The sequence below is a fragment of the Chiloscyllium punctatum genome, chromosome 44 (assembly GCF_047496795.1).
Source record: "Chiloscyllium punctatum isolate Juve2018m chromosome 44, sChiPun1.3, whole genome shotgun sequence".
Taxonomy (NCBI): domain Eukaryota; kingdom Metazoa; phylum Chordata; class Chondrichthyes; order Orectolobiformes; family Hemiscylliidae; genus Chiloscyllium; species Chiloscyllium punctatum.
This window is the reverse complement of record NC_092782.1, coordinates 48,980,541-49,001,858: the sequence shown is the minus strand read 5'-3', so window position 1 is coordinate 49,001,858 and position 21,318 is coordinate 48,980,541. Positions and strand designations below refer to the sequence as shown.

The 21,318-nt window shown below is 39.8% G+C and overlaps 1 protein-coding gene across 1 annotated transcript in view; it reads left to right on the top strand.

The window, feature by feature from the left end:
• LOC140466622 (uncharacterized) overlaps nt 1-20,351 on the top strand; it is a 61,383-nt gene extending 41,032 nt beyond the window's left edge. Inside the window, exon 9 of the mRNA XM_072562071.1 lies at nt 17,202-20,351. Within this exon, the coding sequence (XP_072418172.1) occupies nt 17,202-17,306 (105 nt within the window). The 3' untranslated portion in view covers nt 17,307-20,351. The remainder of the gene's footprint in view (nt 1-17,201) is intronic.
• The last annotated feature ends 967 nt before the right edge of the window (nt 20,352-21,318 follow it).

The following is a 21,318-nucleotide window of genomic DNA, read 5'->3' as shown; positions in this document are numbered from 1 at the left end:
GATGGTTATAAATAGTTTGAGTGTGTAGGCAAAAATCTCACAACCGTAGAAGTTTGTAATGCACAAGAAGGTCATTCAGCCCATTATGTCTGCACCAGCTCTTGAAATGAATATTGTGAATTAGTGATCTGGTAGATGGAGTGGGAAGATGTGAGGTTTTTCACTTATTCATGAAGAATTGAGGATGACTACAGAATTCTGAGATCCAGAGTATTCTAATATATGAATCGCAAAAAGGCAGTATGTAGATACAGCAAATAATCAAAACCATTAGTGGGATGCTATCCTTTATTACAAGAAAAATTGAACATGAAAGAAAGAATATTATGCTTCAATCTTTAATGCTGTATGTGGATTTGGTCCCCTTACTTAAGGAAGGTTGTAAATGCATTGGAGGTGGTTCAGAGTATCTTTATAGATTGATACCTGGAAGGAGTGGGTTGGCTTGTGAGGATAGTTAGGACAGGGTTGACTTATTTCCTCTCAAATTTAGAGGAGGGAGGGTTGGCTTGATTGAAGTATATTAGATCCAGAATGGTCTTGACAAGATGGACAAGGAATGCACATTTCCTCTTGTGGATCAGTTCAGAATTAGTGGCACTGTTTTATAATTAGAGGTCATGATTTTAGGAATGAGGTGAGGATTTTTTTTGGCTCTGTGAGTTGTGTGACATTGGAACTCACTGCTCATAAGGAGGTGGAGGTGGGGTCATTAATTTTTTTATTGAAATAGACAGATTCTAGTTAAGCAGTGGAAATCAGAGGTTATTAGACTAGATGGGAATATGAGTTTCAAAAGACTAACAGATCAGCCATATTCTTAATGAATGATGGAGCAAGTTCAAGGCTTCCTGCTTTTATCTTGCATGATCACTACCAACAAAATAAAAACTCAGAGAGTGCTTTACTTTTAACACTATTTTGGAAGATGGATGTTAAAAGTTCATTTTCAAACTGGGTTCAAACAAAGCCAACTGAGATGCATGACTGAGTACTAACCCACAATCCACCTGATACACATGGACCGTAATAAAACAAAGAACCACATATTCTAGAGATCTGAAACAAACAGCAACAAAAATTGCTAGAGAAACCCAGCAGGTCTGGAAGCACAGAAGGAGGCTATTTAGTCCATTATACCTGTATTGCCTACAACTGATATCTAAATCAATGGAGTCATTGGTATTGCTTGGTGGCTTCCCTCAACAATAGTTATTGGCTCAGTACAAAGACGACAAAAGTCAAGTCTGTATCAACTAAACACTATCTTTATTAGTTTATGTCATGGAAATTAAATTGACTCGACTCAAATGCTAGCAAGAGCAAAGAAGAATTTTATTCCAGGCCTTTGCAAAGGGACCCTCTACACTTGACATCCCCCAGAGCTGAACCGGCTCAAACTGACTCGAGCCAGCAGCTAAGATTTGGGTAACTTCATTTCACAGATACTGTCTGTATATGTGAGCAGCCTCTGGCCAACGTTGGTTAAGTTGAAAATCAATCCTACCTGAAGTTCACTCATGAACGGGAAGTTCAGTATTATATTCACAATTACACAAACAGGATTAAATAGGCCCATGTGGAGGCAATTCAACAGATGTTATCAGATCTTATAGACTACCAGATCTTATAGTCCAGCTCTATGCAAAATTCGGAAACAGCATTAACCTTGAAGCTGATAACGACTGTATTGGTGAGAATTGTTTCATGTTTTGACTGAATGATTGAAAGTTGGGCAGCTTTTGCCGATTGCACAAGGAAACAATGATTTTTTTTTCTACAAAAAAGGAGGCATCATTTGTTTATGATTATTGGACTGAGTTTTAAGATTTTTGTCCTGCCGCTTCTCTTATTTGATGGAAACATTTTTGTGTCCGTGAAGAGAAGAATAGAGTTAATATCTGAAGTTTAGTGACCATGAACAATGGACTGTACTTTTATTTCATAATAAAGTACAGATTTAGGCCTTGAATAAATTTCTACACTTTGTCTATATTTCATCTGTGTTTGTAATATGACTCCTTTGATTTGTGCTGTTTTCATTGAAAGAGGGGACTGCATTTAGAAAATGTTGAGAAAGAATCTGCTTTTAATATTGGTGCCAGCAAATTTTCCTTCCAGCTCCAACAGTATATGAATCATTTAAATTCTGAAAAAGGAATAAATTTACCTTAAACAGGCAGGTTTTGGCAGTTTGGTGCAGCGAGAGATCATTGAAATCGATTGTGCTGCCAGCATCCTGCTAATGGTTCTGTAAATCTCAACCAGTGAATGTACCCCAGGGCTTCATTCTCTTTAATTGGACACTAGTTTGTTGAGATATTTCAAAACTGAAATTATTCTTGGAATGGAATTTTTATGCAAGCTTGTAATAAAAAAAGTTTTATGATATTTGTCCTTTGTCCTATTTAATCCTGCTTGTGTATATAATTCTAAACATCTTGTTCTTGAGTGAACTTCAGATGGGTTTGATTTTCAGTCCATCCAATGATCCTATTGATTTAGATATTGGTTGTAGCCAACACAGATATGCTTGACAGAACAGCCCCTTCCTCTGCTGTCAATATGTATGGTTTTGGCATGCAAGACATGTTCATTTTGACTACACCTTTGGAACTTAGATTCAGCTCCCCGCCTCTTTCTGTGTTGGTGGCGGGGACAGAACCACAAGTACAATGGTCAATCCTACTGAGATGGTCAATCCTACTGCCATGTGCTTTATCTCAGCTATGGACGTACTCTCAAAATTTTCAACTTATATGAAAATCTCCTTCAGTGGCAATTTTAATTGATAACCCCTTTTCACTGACTCTCCAACTCTAGAAAATAATCTTTCCCTAGCTATCAATCATAGAGTCAAAGAATGATATAGCAAGAATATCTTTCATTCCTGAACTGATTTTGATCAATTTAACTTTTATTAAATTTTCTATGGCCATCTCTGCTCCTTCAATGGAATTGGCCCAGAATCTGAAACCTTTGCTCAGAATCCTAAGCCCCAATTGCATGGCACCATCCTAGTAAACCTATATTTGTTATTTATTTCCTTCACAGGGTCCCCAAAAGTGCATTAAACAGTGTAGCAATTAATTATACATTGCCTTGTTCAAATTGTTGTTTGACTCAGAGGGTACTCAGTTGGATAATCAGTCATGATCATGGTGAGCAGGGTGAAGAGCTGGATGGCCTACCCCTGCTCCTATTTTCTATGCCTTTATGAATCATACTCAGTGTGCCTCTTTATAGAATCTAAGTCCTTCTATTAATGTACAGTCCTCTGTTATGCATGACAGATGTTGCCCTACAGTATTGCAGATTGCCTTCTGACCATGAACAGGACCAAGTTGCTGAACAGATATCCAACATGAAACAACATCTACCACCTGGTAATGTACTGTGTACTGAATTTAAAATGAAGTGCATGCTAAACATAGAGCTGCATGATGAACTTGGTATTAGCTTAGAATGTGTAGTCAACTCTCACTTATTTTGTCAAGGTAAGGATCAAACTTCCAATAACAAGGTACATGAGATTTTGTATTAGAAAGACTTGGGCAATAATATAGGGCACAGTTAAATGTAACTTTTTTTATGGAATTGTACAAAAAAAAGAGAATCACTATTCTCCAGACTGATGCGCTTATATGAGATCTCTTCTCCTTTTGTTCTAACAAGGGTGGTCACCTAAAGATTATTGCTGCTACTATTAAGGTAAAGGCTAAAACAATTTCATACAAAGCATCCTTCTGTCCTTTACTATTTGAAAATTGGAATTTCATCCCGATTCCTTAGCCTTAGTCATAAAAATTATTTTTTCTATTGCCACACCAGCTATCACTCTGACTCCCCATCTTTATCTATGCAATGAGGAGATGTAAAACTTTTTCACTGATTGTTGCCTGAAACAATTTCCAAACTGACTGAGCTAAACAAAAAAAACATGTAAAACACCTGCTTTTGCACCTTGTGAATGGGGTTGGAGAGTTCTTGCCTGAGACAGTCAGCAAACCATCTGAGGAAAGTTGAAACAATTTGAGGTGTGTTCTTTCTTAAAGCAATGCATGCAGCCATTTTTCAAGAATGTGGTCAAAATAACAAAAGTCAACTACCAGCCAACATATTCTGTAGGATTTGTTAAATAAAAGAGCTTTTTAGCTGAGCATTCTATGACCTGCTGCGCCCTTAAAGAGAAAATCCTAATTTGGAAAGAGAGAAACAGGTGACCTAAAAGCTCCACGAGTTAGAACGTGACCTGGAACCTATTAATACCTATTTAGGGGTCTCCTTATCATATTTGCTTGAGATATTTTTGCCTTTATCATTTCCATTTATCTTGTGGGCAATCCCTAATTATATATGCTTCAGAGAATACTTTCACTTACCTAGGAAAATGTCTAGCACATCTTGGGGATGAACAGAAAATCCTTTACAATTTGTCTCAGCAATTGTTGCAATTCAGTGAATTCAATTGATTATCCTTCCTTTGAAAATGGGTGGGTGGAGTAATTGTAGACTTTCACTTAGGAGCCAACACTTTATAGAACAAATTTATCGAACAATTAATGAACTTGTCATTGTAGACCAATAACATAACATATACAACAGTTCAGTGTGGAAAGGAAAAGGAAGACTTACATTTGAAAGGAAAAGAAAGGTTTGTACAGCACCTTTCATGATCTGAGATTGTACCAAAACACTTACAATGAAGTGTTCTTGAAATGTAGTCAGAGATGATTTTAAGCATGTGATATTATGTGTCTTTAAGAGTGATTTGTCTGTCCTGGTTGTCTGAAGTGGGGTGTTGAAATCTGGTGCTGAGGTATCTCATCCATGGAAAGCAGAGTAAATAGCTTTGTTTTTTGAAATTAGACAATAGAAGTATGAGTGGGTGGAGTCACACAGACACAGGGTTTTTTAGATTTTTACTTTCAGTTGTTGGAGTTAGGGTTTTTGAAGCTGCTAATTACAGCTTTCTCTCTGTTCCTGCAGAACGCTTGTGTTCTCTCTGATGTTAGATTCAGCTTTTCTTTTCTGGAAGAGATTGTGAGTGAGAGAAATCAGTTTTGTAGAATTTGCCTTTGCCCAAGGGTTTGTTTTTGGGATGCTACAATATTGGAACAGTTGATGGCTAGTAGTTAAATAATTTATTATTTGTATTATGTATTTTAATAGAGCTAAAGTTGTGACTTTTTTTGTTTGTATTTTAATTGTAGTTCAAGAATAAAGAGTATTTTGCTTATAGCATAGTAGTTTGATGAATTAAATCACATCTGGAACAGAGCACCATACACTTACCTTTAAATAAGCTACAAATTAGGGTCTAGGCTATTTGTTTGACATATTTTAAAGAGGGTTGGTCTAGCCCATAACAAGCAACACACCAATAATTTGCATAGCAATCTCCTAAAAACAGCAATGTGATATTGACTAGATCTTCCAGTTTCCAGATTGTTGGAGACCAGGTGAACCCTGAAAAATGCACATTGGGACCCCTCAGAATTTCAGATCTGCTGTATACAAAGGAATTGTCCAGGAAATATAAATTACCAGCACACAATTGCTCAACTTCCTGAACCCTCCCCAAAAGTTCTGCAACTCTGAGCTAGATTTGAAAACTTTTTAAGGGTTCCAAATCAATTAACTGAACAGTTACCCAGAAATGGCAACAGGATTAAAATCAGTTGTTGTGCTACTGAACCTGGACGTCAACAAGGCCTTTGACAAGGTCCTACTCAGGAGGCTACTGAATAAGATAAGGGCCCATGGTGTCAGAGGCAAGATGCGAGCATGAATAGAAGCCTGGCTGTCTGGTAGAAAGCAGAGAGTGGGGATAAAAGGGTGCTGTCTCAGGATGGCAGCCGGTGACAAATGGTGTTCCGCAAGGTTCTGTATTGGAATCACAACTTTTCACTTTATACATTAACGATGTAGATGAAGGAACTGAGGGCATTTTGGCTAAGTTTGCAGATGATACAACGATACAACGATAGGTAGAGGAACAGATAGCATTGAGGAGGCAGAGAGGTTGCCGAAGGATTTGGACAGGTTAGGAGAGTGGGCAAAGAAGTGGCAGATGAAGTACACCATGGGCAAATGTGAGGTCATGCACTTTGGTAGGAAGAGTAGAGGCATATTTTCTAAATGGGGAGAAAATTCAGAAGTATTAAATGCAAAAAGACTTGGTAATTCTAGTCCAGGATTCTCTCAAGGTAAACATGTAGGTTGAATCAGTAGTTAGGAAGGCAAATGCAATAATGGCATTTATTTTGAGAGGACTTGAATATAAAAGCAGGGATGTATTCTGAGGTGCTGTAAAGCTCTCGTCAGACTACATTTGGAGTATTGTGAGTAGTTTTTGGCCTCATATCTCAGGCAGGATGTACTGGCCCTGGAACCTGTACAAGGAGGTTCATGAGAATGGTCCCAGGAATGAAAAGCTTAACGTGTGAGGTACGTTTGAGGACTTTTTAGTACTCAATTGGGAGATCTAATTGAAACATACAGAATACTGAATGGCATGGACAGAGTAGATATTGGGAAAATGTTTCCATTGATAGGAGAGACTAGGACCCGAGGACACAGCCTGAGAGTAAAGGGAAAACCTTTTAGAATGGAAATAAGGAGAAACTTCTTCAATTAGAGTGTGGTGAATCTATGAAATTCATTGATACAAAATGCTGTGGAGGCCTCGTCATTGACTATATGTAAGACTGAGACAGATAGGTTTTTGAGTATCAAGGGGATCAACGGTTATGGGGAGAAAGCGGAAGAATGGGGTTGAGAAACTTATCAGCCATGATTGAATGGTGGAGCAGACTCAATGGGCTGAATGGCCTAATTTCTGATCCTATGTCTTATGGTCTTAACCCCCACCTTTGCTAATTCTCTGCAAGTCTCTGATTTGCCTTAACTCCCTGACAACCACCCTGACCATATCCCTCCCAATCATTTGCCTGCCCACTGTCCAATCTCCCCAACATCCTAACCCAACCCGACTTTTCCCTTAATCAGAACTACCCTTGCCTACCTCACTGCTATCCCAATTCCTCTACCCACCAGCATTGTATGCACTCATACACCACCTGCCTCCCTAACCCCTCAACCACCCTACCAAGTCACACACCCACCATATCCAAACTCCTTGACTTGCCTCTACCATAACTCACATACATTCATCTTACAAATCTAATTGGACTTTTAACTTGTGTTTACTGACAATAATACTGTAGCCTGTGCTACATAAAAAAAAGGAATGTGTCTTCCACGCAGATTTTCATACAGTTCCTTGTGAGGATTGTTGCACTGCAACTGTTAGGATGGATCCTGTTCCAGATGCTGGGTGTAAAACAATTTTGGGAGGTAAGCTGGTAACTTTTTGTCTGACCTAGGTCAGAAATAGAGAGTTTGATGTAGGTCAGAAGATTTAGGCCCATCTGTTCTTGTAATGTCCATTGAGAGATGGATGTTAAACAGGGGAGAAGGGAAAACTCTCCTTCCTTTCTTTGAAACAGCAAAAGTGAATCTTTTACCAATACCTGAGAGGAAATTTGGGGTCTCAGTACTTCTTACCCTGAAGAGATAGTATAGAGATTCTACTCAAGTTCACCTTGAAATTTCTTTACCCAGAAAGTGTTAAGCCTGTGAAATTCTCTGCCACAGGAAGTGTTTGAGGCCAAACATTGAATATTTTCAAGAGGAGTTAGATATAGCTCTGAGATTAAGGGTATGGGGAGAAAGTGAGAAGAGGGTACTGAGTTAGGTGATCAGCCATGATCATATTGAATGGAGGAGCAGGCTCAAAGGGCCGAATGGTCTACCCTTGCTCCTATTTTCTATGTGGCACTTGTGTCTATCTGACTCTAAGATGAGAGTACTACCCATTGAGCAATAGCTAACGTTAATACTAAATAGTTTATTATTGGTGTACCAAATGATGATTATTAACAGCACTCTGTTGTCACGATTCTTTCTTTTCACACGCTGGCTTGATTTTCTGTCTTCAACTATTACAGTCAGCTTTTCTGATTTATAGAAGATGGTGGATAATTGTATTCAAAGAAGTAATTGTAATCAAGCTGACTTTAATAAATATCAACACAACTGCCAATCAAATGCTTGTTTGAACACATTTGGCAGAACATATATATTTGAAATGATTACTTTAGCATCTCATTTGGGTAAAAAAAACAGCTGATTAAAATCTGTAAGAATTATTTATTGTCGAACTTGATGTGACCTCGATGGGAGCAGTGTTTTTAATCTCTTATATACCACGTCAGAATTTTAAAAAGCAAAAATGATTTATTTAGAAATGTTTTATACCCTGCTTCCATTTATACCATTTTGTACATTTTGGTGTGCTTGAGTTGTCTTAAATACGTGTCAATTATTAGTGTCCAACTTTTTTGATGTGAGTTGCTTTGACATATATCATTGCAGACCAATTATCAGTCTTTCCATGAATTTGGCTGTGTTGAACTACATAGACCATCAGTCCTGGATGTTCTTTTTTAGGATTTATCAATGAGAATAGTGCATTCCTTTCCAATTCTGTAAAAACTATCGACATAAGCATATCAGTAGGCAAGAAACATGAAACAAATGGAGCTGAGCTCCTTGTTTATTGCCAGGGCCGTATGGATTGCTTATAATTTATGGGCTGGTTTGCACTTTCCCAAGATAGAGCAGCAGGCTTGAAACTATTGCCTGAGTAAAATATTGACATTCCCAAAGCAGCATTACCCAAAGGTGCAAAACAGACATTTACTGTCCAGCCCTCTTCACCAGCATTTTTGATCATTCTTTTTAAATCTCAGACTGATTGAACACCTGGCCAGAAAGACTTCCTGGAATGTTAATTGTTGTGATCCTTTTGACCTTTTTGTAATAAGGTGAGAACATGGGAGGGATACTTTGAGTAGTTTTTTCCCAAAGGCATATCAGACACCCAATCACTCACCCATACAAGATTAGCACACTTCTGTCCAGATCGTTTCACACTTTGCTTTTTTCCCACTTGACCTATACAATAATTGAACAATCCTTTGGGAATGGTGTGTTGTGGTGCATTTGCTTTGATCTCACATTTTCTTTCAAATACTTTCAGCCGAAATATACTGTTTAGTTGGGTACAAGAAATCTTTTGGTTATATTGTTGGTGGAAGTACATTTTTCACTTCTTAAGTGTTTGCGAAATTCTGAAGTCATTGATTATCTTCCTGTCTAATGAAGTCCACAAATGTATATTTCCAGAGGCTAGTTCTTCTGTCGGCAACATTAGACTTGTACCTGGATACTGCAATATGCGATTTGCAAACCTGAATTATGCTATTGGTTTCTATTGTTCAGCTAAATAACAGCAGAACTGAACAGAGATGGTTAAATTTTGATGTTTGAAGAATACTGTTAGATGTTTGGATTTTTTGATTTGTTGTCTGATTCTGGTTCATTACCAGCAAAACCCTCAGGACTGTCCTTCGAGATAGTCACTGTGTTGACAGGTAGTCCAATAGGTGTTTTGGAATCTGTTTTCTCAAACTTCTAAGAACATATAAAATCAGAGTAGGAGTAAGCTATACAGCCCTTTGAACATACTTTGTTGTTCAGTAAGACTATGGTGGATCCACTTCAGCTTCACCTTCTTTTGACTCCTTTACATATCAAAGAAATATATCAATCTCTGATTTGAGTCTGCTCAATGACTGTACAATGACCTCTAGGGTAATGAATTCCAAAAATTTTGATCCACTGAGTCACAAACTTGCTCCTCATTTGAGACGTAAGTGGTTTCTCTCCTCACCTCAGTCCTTATTTTGAATATGTAACTTCAATCTCTAGATTCCCCAGCTAAGGGAAAATCCTTATAGCATATACTGTCAAGCTAATTTTGCATCAAATTTGCAAGCTCTCCCTGAATCCCATGTGATCTAAATTTACTTATCAGTCCACCATGCAGAACTTTGTCAAAGGCTTCGCTAAAGTTCACATAGACAACATCTACTGCTCTGCCCTCATCAATCTTTGTGGTTACATCCTTAAAAATCTAAATCAAGTTTGTGGGACATGACTTCTTATGCAGAAAGACATTCTGACTATCTGTAATCAGTCCTTGCTTCTCCAAATGTGTGTAAATCCTATCTCTCAGAGTCCCCTCCAAAAACCTACCCACCACTAATGTATTAATGAAAGAAAGGCCTCTTCCAAAAACACCACAGCTACCAGGGCCTTTTCTGGTAGTAGTTCTGAAAAAATGTCCCACTAGACTCGAAAGTTTAACTGTTTTTCTCTCCATGGATGTTGCCAGACGCATTAAGTTTCTCCAACATTCTCTATGTTTGTTTTTGACTTTATTTACATCTATTGGTTGCCAGAGCTTCTCCTGAGTCCTAACTGATTACACCTGCTCCTTAACACCTTTTTTGTGGGAAGAAGCAGAGCAAAGAAGCTCTGAAGTATTTGACTGACTAGCAGCTTAAAAGCGGAAACCTTCTCCTCTAACAACCTTTGTCCAATTTTCTAAATCTGACTTCTCAGTAACCCTCGAACTATTCGGAATACCCCATTCCTGTCCCTTTGTTCCCACTCAAGAGTGTGGTGCTGGACAATCACAGCAGGTCAGACAGCATCCGAGGAGCAGGAGAATTGATGTTTCGGGCATAAGCCATTCATCAGGGCTTTGTTCCCACTGTCTTGTCACACCCTCCCAACTTGTCCATAACTCCAGAGGGGCCTGGCATGGTCTAAACTGATTTTCCTGTCCTTGTTACAGCCAAAGTCCTTAAATGGCTTATTATTGGCCGCTTAAAGAGATCAATTCATGTACATTCTCAATTTTTACATAAATCGGTGTTCAGGGATTAGGGGAAGTCACTCACCTCAGCCTGCTCCAGTCTCTGGTTAAAAGGGGCGGCTCCACCACCAATGATTCCCTTTTGTTATTGGATACCCCACTTATCCCAAAGGTCTAACCCCCTACATGTGCTCATACAACCCGGGCACTCCATTAAATTCGCTACTGCCATCTTTCCAACTTTCCCAGGTCACACTGCCTTGGGAATCACTCTACGTGTCCACGTAGATAATAAAACAGCCTGTAATCCCAGTCAAAGGCACCACTGCCTCTTGTGCAATGAAGACAAAAGAGCCACCAGGCAGACTGACTGTCCAGCAGCTCTCTGAGGTGGGGCTTCCACTTGAGTGAAGGCAAGAGTCCCATCTCCAGCCAATTATCACTTCATAGTGTGACTCCAGCTGGTGGGGTGAGAAACCAGGCTCTCTGAAATATCCGGCCCTATGTTTCTATAGTGAGACTTTACTCACAAAGTCATATTACTTTAGTTATGCTCTCTGTCCCTACTTGACCTATCTAGCTTATTTTTGTTTAATTTGCTACTCTACTCTTTGACCTTGATATTTCCCTTCCTGCATTTGAACGTATCCTTTCTTGAATCTTCCCATACCTCATCTTTAGTCTAACACTCCATTTAATCCCAGAGATTTGATGCAGTTTGAATAATCAAGTGATTCAATTTGCAAATACACAGATCCCAGCCAGTTTAAGTAAAGCCCATCCCAGTCTTAGAGTCATAGAGATGTACAGCATGGAAACAGACCTTTCAGTCCAACCCGTCCATGCCAACCAGATGTCCCAACCCAATCTAATCCCACCTGCCAGCACCTGGCCCATATCCCTCCAAACACTTTCTATTCATATACCCATCCAAATGCCTCTTAAATGTTGCAATTGTACCAGCCTCCACCACTTCCTCTGGCAGCTCATTCCATACACATACCACGCTCTGTGTGAAAAAGTTGCCCTGTAGGTCTCTTTTATATCTTTCCCCTCTCACCCTAAACCTATGCCCCCTAGTTCTGGACTCCCCAACCCCAGGGAAAAGACTTTGCCTATTTACCCTATCCATGCCCCTCATAATTTTGTAAACCTCTATAAGGTCACCCCTCAGTCTCCGACACTCCAGGGAAAACAGCCCCAGCCTGTTCAGCCTCTCCATGTAGCTCAGATTCTCCAACCTTGGCAACATCCTTGTAAATCTTTTCTGAACTCTTTCAAGTTTCACAACATCTTTCCGATAGGAAGGAGACCAGAATTGCACGCAATATTCCACAGTGGCCTAACCAATGTCCTGTACAGTCGCAACATGACCTCTCAATTCCTGTACTCAATACTCTGACCAATAAAGGAAAGCATACCAAATGCTTTCTGCACTATCCTATCTACCTGTGACTCAGCAACACTCCCTAGGACCTTACCATTAAGTGTAAAAGTCCTGCTCTGATTTCCTTTCCCAAAATGCAGCACCTCGCATTTATCTGAATTAAACTCCATCTGCCACTTCTCAGCCTGTTGGCCCATCTGGTCAAGATCCTGTTTTAATCTGAGGTAACCCTCTTCGCTGTCCACTACACCTCCAATTTTGGTGTCATCTGCAAACTTACTAACTGTACCTCTTATGCTCGCACCCAAATCATTTGTGTAAATGACAAAAAGTAGAGGAACCAGCACCGATCCTTGTGGCACTCCACTGGTCACAGGCCTCCAGTGTGAAAAACAACCCTCCACCACCACCCTCTGTCTTCTACCTTTGAGCCAGTTCTGTTTCCAAATGGCTAGTTCTCCTTGTATTCCATGAGATCTAACCTTGCTAACCAGTCTCCCATGGGGAACCTTGTTGAACGCCTGACTGAAGTCCATATTGATCACATCTACTGCTCTGCCCTCATCAATCCTCTTTGTTACTTCTTCAAAAAACTCAATCAAGTTTGTGAGACATGATTTCCCACACACAAAGCCCATGCTGACTATCCCTAATCAGTCCTTGCCTTTCCAAATACATGTACACCCTGTCCCTCAGGATTCCCTCCAACAACTTGCCCACCACTGAGGTCAGGCTCACTAGTCTATAGTTCCATGGCTTGTCCTTACCACCCTTTTTAAACAGTGGCACTACGTTTGCCAACCTCCAGTCTTCCGGCACCTCACCTGTGACTATCTATGATACAAATATCTCAGCCAGAGGCCCAGCTATCACTTCTCTAGTTTCCTACAGAGTTCTAGGGTACACCTGATCAGGTCCTGGGGATTTACCCACCCTTTACCCGTTTCAATACATCCAGCACTTCCTTCTCTGTAATATGGACATTTTGTAAGGTGTCACCATCTATTTCCCTACAGTCTATATCTTCCATATTCTTTTCCACAGTAAATACTGATGCAAAATACTCATTTAGTATCTCCCCCATTTTCTGTGGCACCACACAAAGGCTGCCTTGCTGATCTTTGGGGGGCCCTATTCTCTCCCCAGTTACCCATTTGTCCCTTATGTATTTGTAAAAACTCTTTGGATTTGCCTTAATTCTATTTGCCAAAACTATCTCATGGCCCCTTTTTGCCCTCCTGATTTCCCTCTTAAGTATACTCCTACTTCCTTTATACTCTTCTAAGGGTTCACTCGATCTGTCCTGTCTATACTTTACATATGCTTCCTTCTTTTTCTTAACCAAGCCCTCAATTTCTTTTGTCATCCAGCATTCCCTATACCTACCAGCCTTTCCTTGCACCCTGACAGGAATATATTTTCTCTGGATTCTCGTTATCTCATTTCTGAAGGCTTCCTATTTTCCAGCCGTCCCTTTGCCTGCGAAAATCTGCCCCCAATCAGCTTTCACAAGTTCTTGCCTAATATCAACAAAATTGGCCTTTCTCCAATTTAGAACTTCAAATTTTAGATCTGATCTATCCTTTTCCATCACTATTTAAAATCTAATAGAATTATGGTCGCTGGCCCCAAAGTGCTCCTCCACTGACACCTCAGTCACCTGCCCTGCCTTATTTCCGAAGAGTAGGTCAAATTTTGCACCTTCTCTAGTAGGTACATCCATATACTAAATCAGAAAATTTTCTTGTATACACTTAACAAATTCCTCTCCATCTAAACCCTTAACACTATGGCAGTCTCAGTCTGTGTTTGGAAAGTTAAATCCCCTACCATAACCACCCTATTATTCTTACAGATAGCTGAGACCTCCTTACAAGTTTGTTTCTCAATTTCCCTCTTACTATTAAGGGATCTATAATACAATCCCAATAAGGTTATCATCCCTTTCTTATTTCTCCATTTCACTTAAATAACTTCCCTGGATGTATTTCCGGGAATATCCTCCCTCAGCACAGCTGTAATGCTATCCCTTATCAAAAATGCCACTCCCCTTCCTCTCTTGCCTCCCTTTCTATCCTTCCAGTCGCATTTGTATCCTGGAACATTAAGCTGCTAGTCCTGCCCATCCCTGAGCCATGTTTCTGTAATTGCTATGATATCCCAGTTCCATGTATCTAACCATGCCCTGAGTTCATCTGCCTTCCCTGTTAGGCCCCTTGCATTGAAATAAATGCAGTTTAATTTATTAGTCCTACCTTGTCCCTGCCTGCCCTGACTGTTTGACTCCCAAACAACTCCCTCATTACCTAATATATGCTCCTTGAGATTCAGACAATTCTTCCAGATGGAAATGTTGAGGATTGTAAATCTATCCACAAATTCCCCACAAGCTGCAGTTGTGGCATGCTACCTGGACTGCTAGCTCTATCTAACATGGTTTTATTGATCTAACTAATTAAAGTTTATGTGTTTAATCAAGTTAAATTATTCTTTGCAGCTAATTATTTGATCAGTTTAAATTATAAATGGATTAATTTAAGTATTAACCTGAACTTATCTACTGTTTCTCCAGCACTGATGCATCACTATGACGTCTTTTCTGCAACGCTCATAGATGATAGGTTTTCTATTCTGTGTTCTTGACTTTAATCTTTTTACAAAAGGACAAAGTAGTATGGACACCTGCCAGTCACACTGATTAGTCACTCACCCTCAAACCCTGTATACTTTAATGTAAGTGTTGAGATGATGTGTGGGTATCAGTCTCACAGAGCAATATATCACCATTAATGGTAATGAAATTTGTTGATATAATTCACAATAGAATTATCAAAAAGAATTGACATCGAGGGCTAGATTTCTACTTTGGATTTGGGAAGCTTGTGTAAGGGAATCTCCTGATTTGACAGACCCACCTCCGTGGAAACAATACCCATACATGTATGATTTTCACTCTATGAGGGAGTGGAGGTGTTATTGGGTAAGTCCTGTCACATCTGGAGATGGTTTGGGGGGGGACTGGAGAAATGGGCAAGTGCCAACGTAGGCTGGTTAGAAGGCCTGTTTCAATTCTTTGAAACATTTTTTGTTAAATACTCTAGACATCAGTCTTTTCTTCCGCTCCTCACTCCTTGTATACTGCATGCTAGTTATAGTCACCCATCCAGTATCCACCATTGACAAAGATCAGCAGCCATGTGGATATGAGAAAAACACTTCTAACAATCTAAGCAAGCTGTCATTCATATACACTTGCATTGAAAAACAAAGTCTTATTCATGAAACCCATTTAAAGATTTAAATCCCCTAAAATGGTCAATGTATTGTAAAAAAGACGTTTCCTGAACACATCAAAGACAGCTAGTCTTTTAACATCCTCTTAAACGTATCAATCAAAATGTAAACTCAATCCCCTCCACTGACATAAATGGTTTTGGAGATTCTTGAACCTCAGCCAAGCATCCTTAGTGGGCTTAGCTGTAATGGCGATAGTTGTTAAATATTAACAATGAAATCTATTGCAACTGGAGGTACAGAATAATAGTTTGTTTGTTCTTCACAAACCAAGATGGCTTATCAAGCAAGCACTCCAGCAATATTTTTCCCATGTTAAATGGGCAGAGGATCTAAATAACTTCAGATCATTGAAACATAGCTTATCCACCATCCAACAGTGTTTACATACCCTCCATAATATCATAACACATTGTGAGGTCACCACCATAGTTCTATTGAATTACAGGTCTGCTCTCTCATTATAGGACTGCTTGTGGTTTAACCTGAAGTCCCCGTGCCTCAGGCAAGAGGAGAGAATGGCAAAGCGATTCACAGTAACCTCAGCCAGTGCAGAAATTGAACCCATGTTGTTGCTTTCATTCTACTGCTAGCTAGCTGCCCAGCCAACTAAGCTAATCAAACTCTCTAGGGTTAGGCCATCGGGACAGTCAAAATAGGGTCTGTCTGAATTCAGCTCTAACTTCAATTAATTGTTACTGAGTTTTAATTTTTCCCATCTGTGTAATTCATGCCCACCCACTACCTCCTACTGGCGAATGAGAAATCTGCCTGCAATGGGAGTGGGACTCCTGTATGCAGATCCCTCCCACTATTCCTAGACACCTCCAGAGTCAGCCCAACACCGCAAACTCAAATCTTAACTCTCATAATGAGACCGTAAGTCAGCTTTGTCAAGGTAGTATTTACGAATGTGGAAGTAGTAAGAACTTGGCATATTGTTGCATGATGGGATATTTGACCAAGGTAAAAGCTATCTTGGCTCTCAGCCTCTCACTTTAATGGGGAAATACTGCTGGAGATAAAGACTGAGGTTGCGTAATTATAATTTGATGAAATATAGGGAGTATATCATAGGCTCGTTATAAGGGATGCTTCCTGAGCTCATTAGCTTTTCTATCCTTGAGCAACAAGGCAATAGCTGCACCATGCTTAGCTTTATCTTGAATTATTTTAAATTGCAGAATGTAAGCAAAGTAGTTTGTATCATTGTATAAGTATAGGCTGACTGTTCAGCTCGGGAGAGTGCTGTTAGACATTGGAGACTCTCTCAGCCTCTCCGTGAATTCATGAAAAATAAAGCTACTTGAAGCAAGACTTGAAGTCTTACACGAAGTAATTTCCTTGACAAAGGAGCATCTTAGAGTAGGAGACAGAGGTGAAGAAGTTTAGGGAGGGAATTCCAGATTTTGGGGCCTTGGAGCTGAAAGCACAGCTACCACTGGTCGAGAGATGAAAAGGAGGATACACATGATCGCAGAAATGGAGGAGTATGGGGATGTCATAAATGAAGTGTGCCCACCTGGAGGAGATACCAGAGGCTATCCAAGTTATTCCAAACACAAGTGTGGGCAGATTCAGTGGGAGAATGGGTAAATGGGGAAGAGCACCAAAAGCAAAAGAAAAATCACAAATTAAAAGCATTGGCATAATGGGGCTGGGTGACCTCTTCTATCCTTCCACATTCTCAATGATTCTAAATGCATAACTTTGTTTCACCATGTTTTGTAGGTGATTCAAACTGCAGCATCAGTCCTTTCAAACCTATATCCCAAACACCGCAGTCAAGAAACACCTGATAAAGAGGCTGGAAAGCATCAGGAAACTGTCTGCTAAGGGAGGAGGCCCAGAGGACAAGATCTTTTCTGAAATCCAAACCCCTGCCTAAGTTTGTATGTAAATCACTGCATTCATTTATAAATGTTTCCAGCTGCTGTAGAGTTTATGAGCTGTTGGAGGAAACCTGCAGCTGCTTACTACTGTAGCTCTGAATTTACAAGCTGTACTTTTTGATTCTCATGTGAAAACTGAAGAATGATTCAAGATTGTCCTTAACATATTAATTGGACTGCTTAATTCCTCATAATTAATTTGTAGATGGTGCACTAGATTGGACATCCGGTGTCTGATGTGCTTCCTGTCACCAACAGCGCAAAATGAGCCTAAAATAATACATGCTGTATGTGTGCTTCAATTGGCAACTGCTGTCTCCACTGAACATTGTAGAACACATGCGATCACTGTTCACACAACACTGACATAGCAAGATTCACTGATAAACTAAATAGCCAAATGGTGTGGAAGTGCAGTCTCATGTTGGACAAATCAGGTGGAGATGGAAGGTTCTCTTCCCTGAGAGACATTTGGAATTGTTATGATCTTCACAATTATTTTCCTGATGCCAAGCCAAAAGCTTAAAGATTTTTTAAAAATTAATGTACTTGTTGCAGTCATATTTGAATAATATCCTCTTTATGTTACTGGTCCAGGGTTTTTAACCACTTGGCTAACATATCCATGAATAATGGTCTTGCCACGACTCAATTCAGAAAGAGGCAATCACCTCCTCATCACTGGCTTAGTTTAGAATTAGTTTACAGACAAAGACATTTTCTACTCATGCAGGATACTATTTACACTCATTCTGAAGCAACAAGTGAATAATAAAATCCCTACAGTGCAGATAGAGGTCATTCAGCCCATTGGCCTTCCAAACACCATTATCCCCATAAGTCTGCATCCACCATAGCTAACCCATCTAGCCTGCACAACCCTGAACACTATGGACAATTTGGCATGGCCAATCCACCTAACCTGCACATTTTTGAACTGTGGAAGGAAACCAGAACACCCAGCAGAAACCCACACAGACATAAGGAGAACATGCAAACCCCACACAGTCACCCAAGGCTGGAATCAAACGTGGATCTCTAGTGTTATAAGGCAGCAGTGCTAACCACTGACAGTGGATATCTACTGCTTGGAAACCACAACACTCCAAGAGATCCTCTTCACAGGCCTGATTGACTGGTGTACTTTCTTCATTCTACTTCACAGTCAGCCTAGGGCATAGGCACTTGTTGAGGTCATAGCTCTGGTTGTCTAGACAATGACTTGGTGTTGAGCCGAAGCAACATAAAGATCCGCCAATAGCAGCTCAGCTCAACCGACAATCCTCTGACATCTACTCACGATCCAGCGATCATCTCAAAATCCTCTGATGATTGCAACTTGGAATTTACACTTGATCATTTGACCACATTTTTAATCATCTCAGAAGTAATATACAGAAGCCTGTAATGATTGCAAGAAATTCCTGGAGGCTTCTTTCTTACATTGCGTCCCTCACCTTTTATTTAAAATGCTTGGATTAGTGTGCTGAGGTAGGATATTGTGTGAATACTCCATATCTTTTTTTGGGTCTTGAAAGATACGACATAAACATTAAGCCATTTCTTTCTATAATGAAACCTCTATTATAATTATTCTTTGGAGCGGGAGAGAGGTGGGATTGGTGGGTGCAGGGGAACTGATTACATAGGCTGAGAAGTAAAAATAGATCATTGCATTTTTGTGTGAACATTAGCTGTTCCATGTGTTCTTCACTCACGATGCCACAGAACTGAGAACAGGGCTGACTGTTGTTCTTTCAGGCCCCTTGACCCAGAAGTCTCATTCCTGATGAAGGGCTTATGCCTGAAACATCGATTCTCCTGCTCCTCAGATGCTGTGCTTTTCCAGCATCACACTGTTCGACTCTGGCTGTTTTAGCACAAATCTAAATGCTGGTTAATGATGTTGTCTGGAGGGGTATTGCTGCTGTGTGTACAAGATTAAGATAGTTGCGGTTGAGGGTAAGGGAAGAGGAAATGTAGTATCTAAGTTATTGCATACTCCTTTATAAAAGATATATGAGATATAAAATAAGAAACACCAATATCTCGGATTGCCCATTTCAGCTCTGAAAGGCAAAGGCTACAAATAAACAGATGAAAAACTGACTAGATTGGTGATAACAGTCTGCTCAATTTTATAACCTAGAGGAAGAAAGACTTGAATTTACATTGTTTTGTACGGATCACCATGTCTTATGTAATTTATAAACTATGAAGTACTTTTGGAAATGTAGTTACTGTTATAATGTTGGAATTTTTGAAATCGGTGTAGAGTTCCATTCCAACCTGGGGGAAGTAGATTAGGTTACAATGAGTCCCATTGATGCCTCCAATCTTGACACCTGTCTATCAAACATCCAAAGAGGAATTGCCTTCACAAACAGATGGATGTCTGCCAGCTGCAGTGACTGGCACCATGTATCCTTTGACATTTATTGTGGATAGTCCAGGAAGCGTTTAGAAATAATTTAATTTAGAATAGTATCATGTTTGGCACAGATATGATGGGCTGAAGGGCCTGTTCCTGTCCTGTACTGTTCTATGTTCTATGGTCGAAATGCTGCAAAGTACATGGGACCTTGACAAATTTACAAATGCTCCTACTGTGTTCCAACAGGACAAAATGACCAATAGAGAGCCACACTAAAAGGCAGTGTTGGTCACAGATAAGGACTAGCACACAGTCACAAAATGTTGGGGAAGTGAATTGAGCAGTGAGTGAAAACTAAAGACAGAGCTGAGCATCTCAAGTACAATAGAGAACAATAAATGTGTGGAAATGTAACATGAAGATAGGGAGCTTGGGTGATATGACCATTATATCTGCTATGCCTTTGCTGTAATGGAACCAGAGCTGTCTGATTATTTACCTATGATTCTCTGTCAGGAAACAGTTGGAAAGCAGACCTGAAACTGAATTTGTTGTAATGGTGTTCAATAACCTGCAATTGTGGCTAAGGTGGCAGATATTAAATGATGTACAATAAAATCCTACAATAACTAAATGAAAAGAGGTCTCTGAGAATTATTATTCAACACATTAAGTCAACTTTTGGTCTTGAAAGCAGCAGAGAAAAGACCCACTTTTATTTTTGCCATGTTACCTATGATGGATTACTTTTAGAGAAGTCTCATTGGTATCTGGTCATCATTACCTTACTGTTCATGGAAGTTTGCTACAAGCAAAAATGAGTTGCCATGTTTACCACGTGACAACAGTGATGAGACTTGAATATGCTTTAACTGCAGGCTGAAAGTCAAGTTGGGACATCCTGAGGTGGTGAATGGTGTTTTCAAAATGTAAGTGTTTCTTTGTCAGTCTCTGTCCTCTTGTTTCAATATGGTTACAAGAAGATCAAAACTGGAAACTTGACATTCAGGGATATTTGACCTTTCAGGGAAACAGGAAGGATAAAAAAAGCTGGTGCTGTAGCAGATGAATTATACTTGGATGATGTAGAGTCCACTTGGGAGGAGGCAAAAGACAACAAGGGGAAAAAAGACATTGATATGAATAGTGTACAGACTCCCAAACAGTAGTCGCTCTGTGGGTATATAGCAATAATTTTGGGTGACTCAGATCTAAACGCTGCAGTCCCACCACATCGAGTCATGTGTGACAGTGGACAATGAAACAACTCACTGAGGGAGGATACATAAAATCTAAACCTTTATAATGAGGTAGCCCAGTACACCAGGACAAAAGATATGAGGTATGTGTAATAATCATCAGCCAGAACTATTGAGCGGATGAACCATCTCAGCCTCCTCCAAAGGTCCCAAAGGTTCTTTGAAGTCAAATATCTCAGCTCCAGGATAACTCAGCAGGAATTCCTTAGGACAATGTCCTCAGCCCAAAAACCTTCAGCTGCTTCATCAATGATCTTTCCTCCATCATAAGGACCGAAATAGGGATGTTTGCAGATAACTACACAAAGTTCAGTCCATTCACA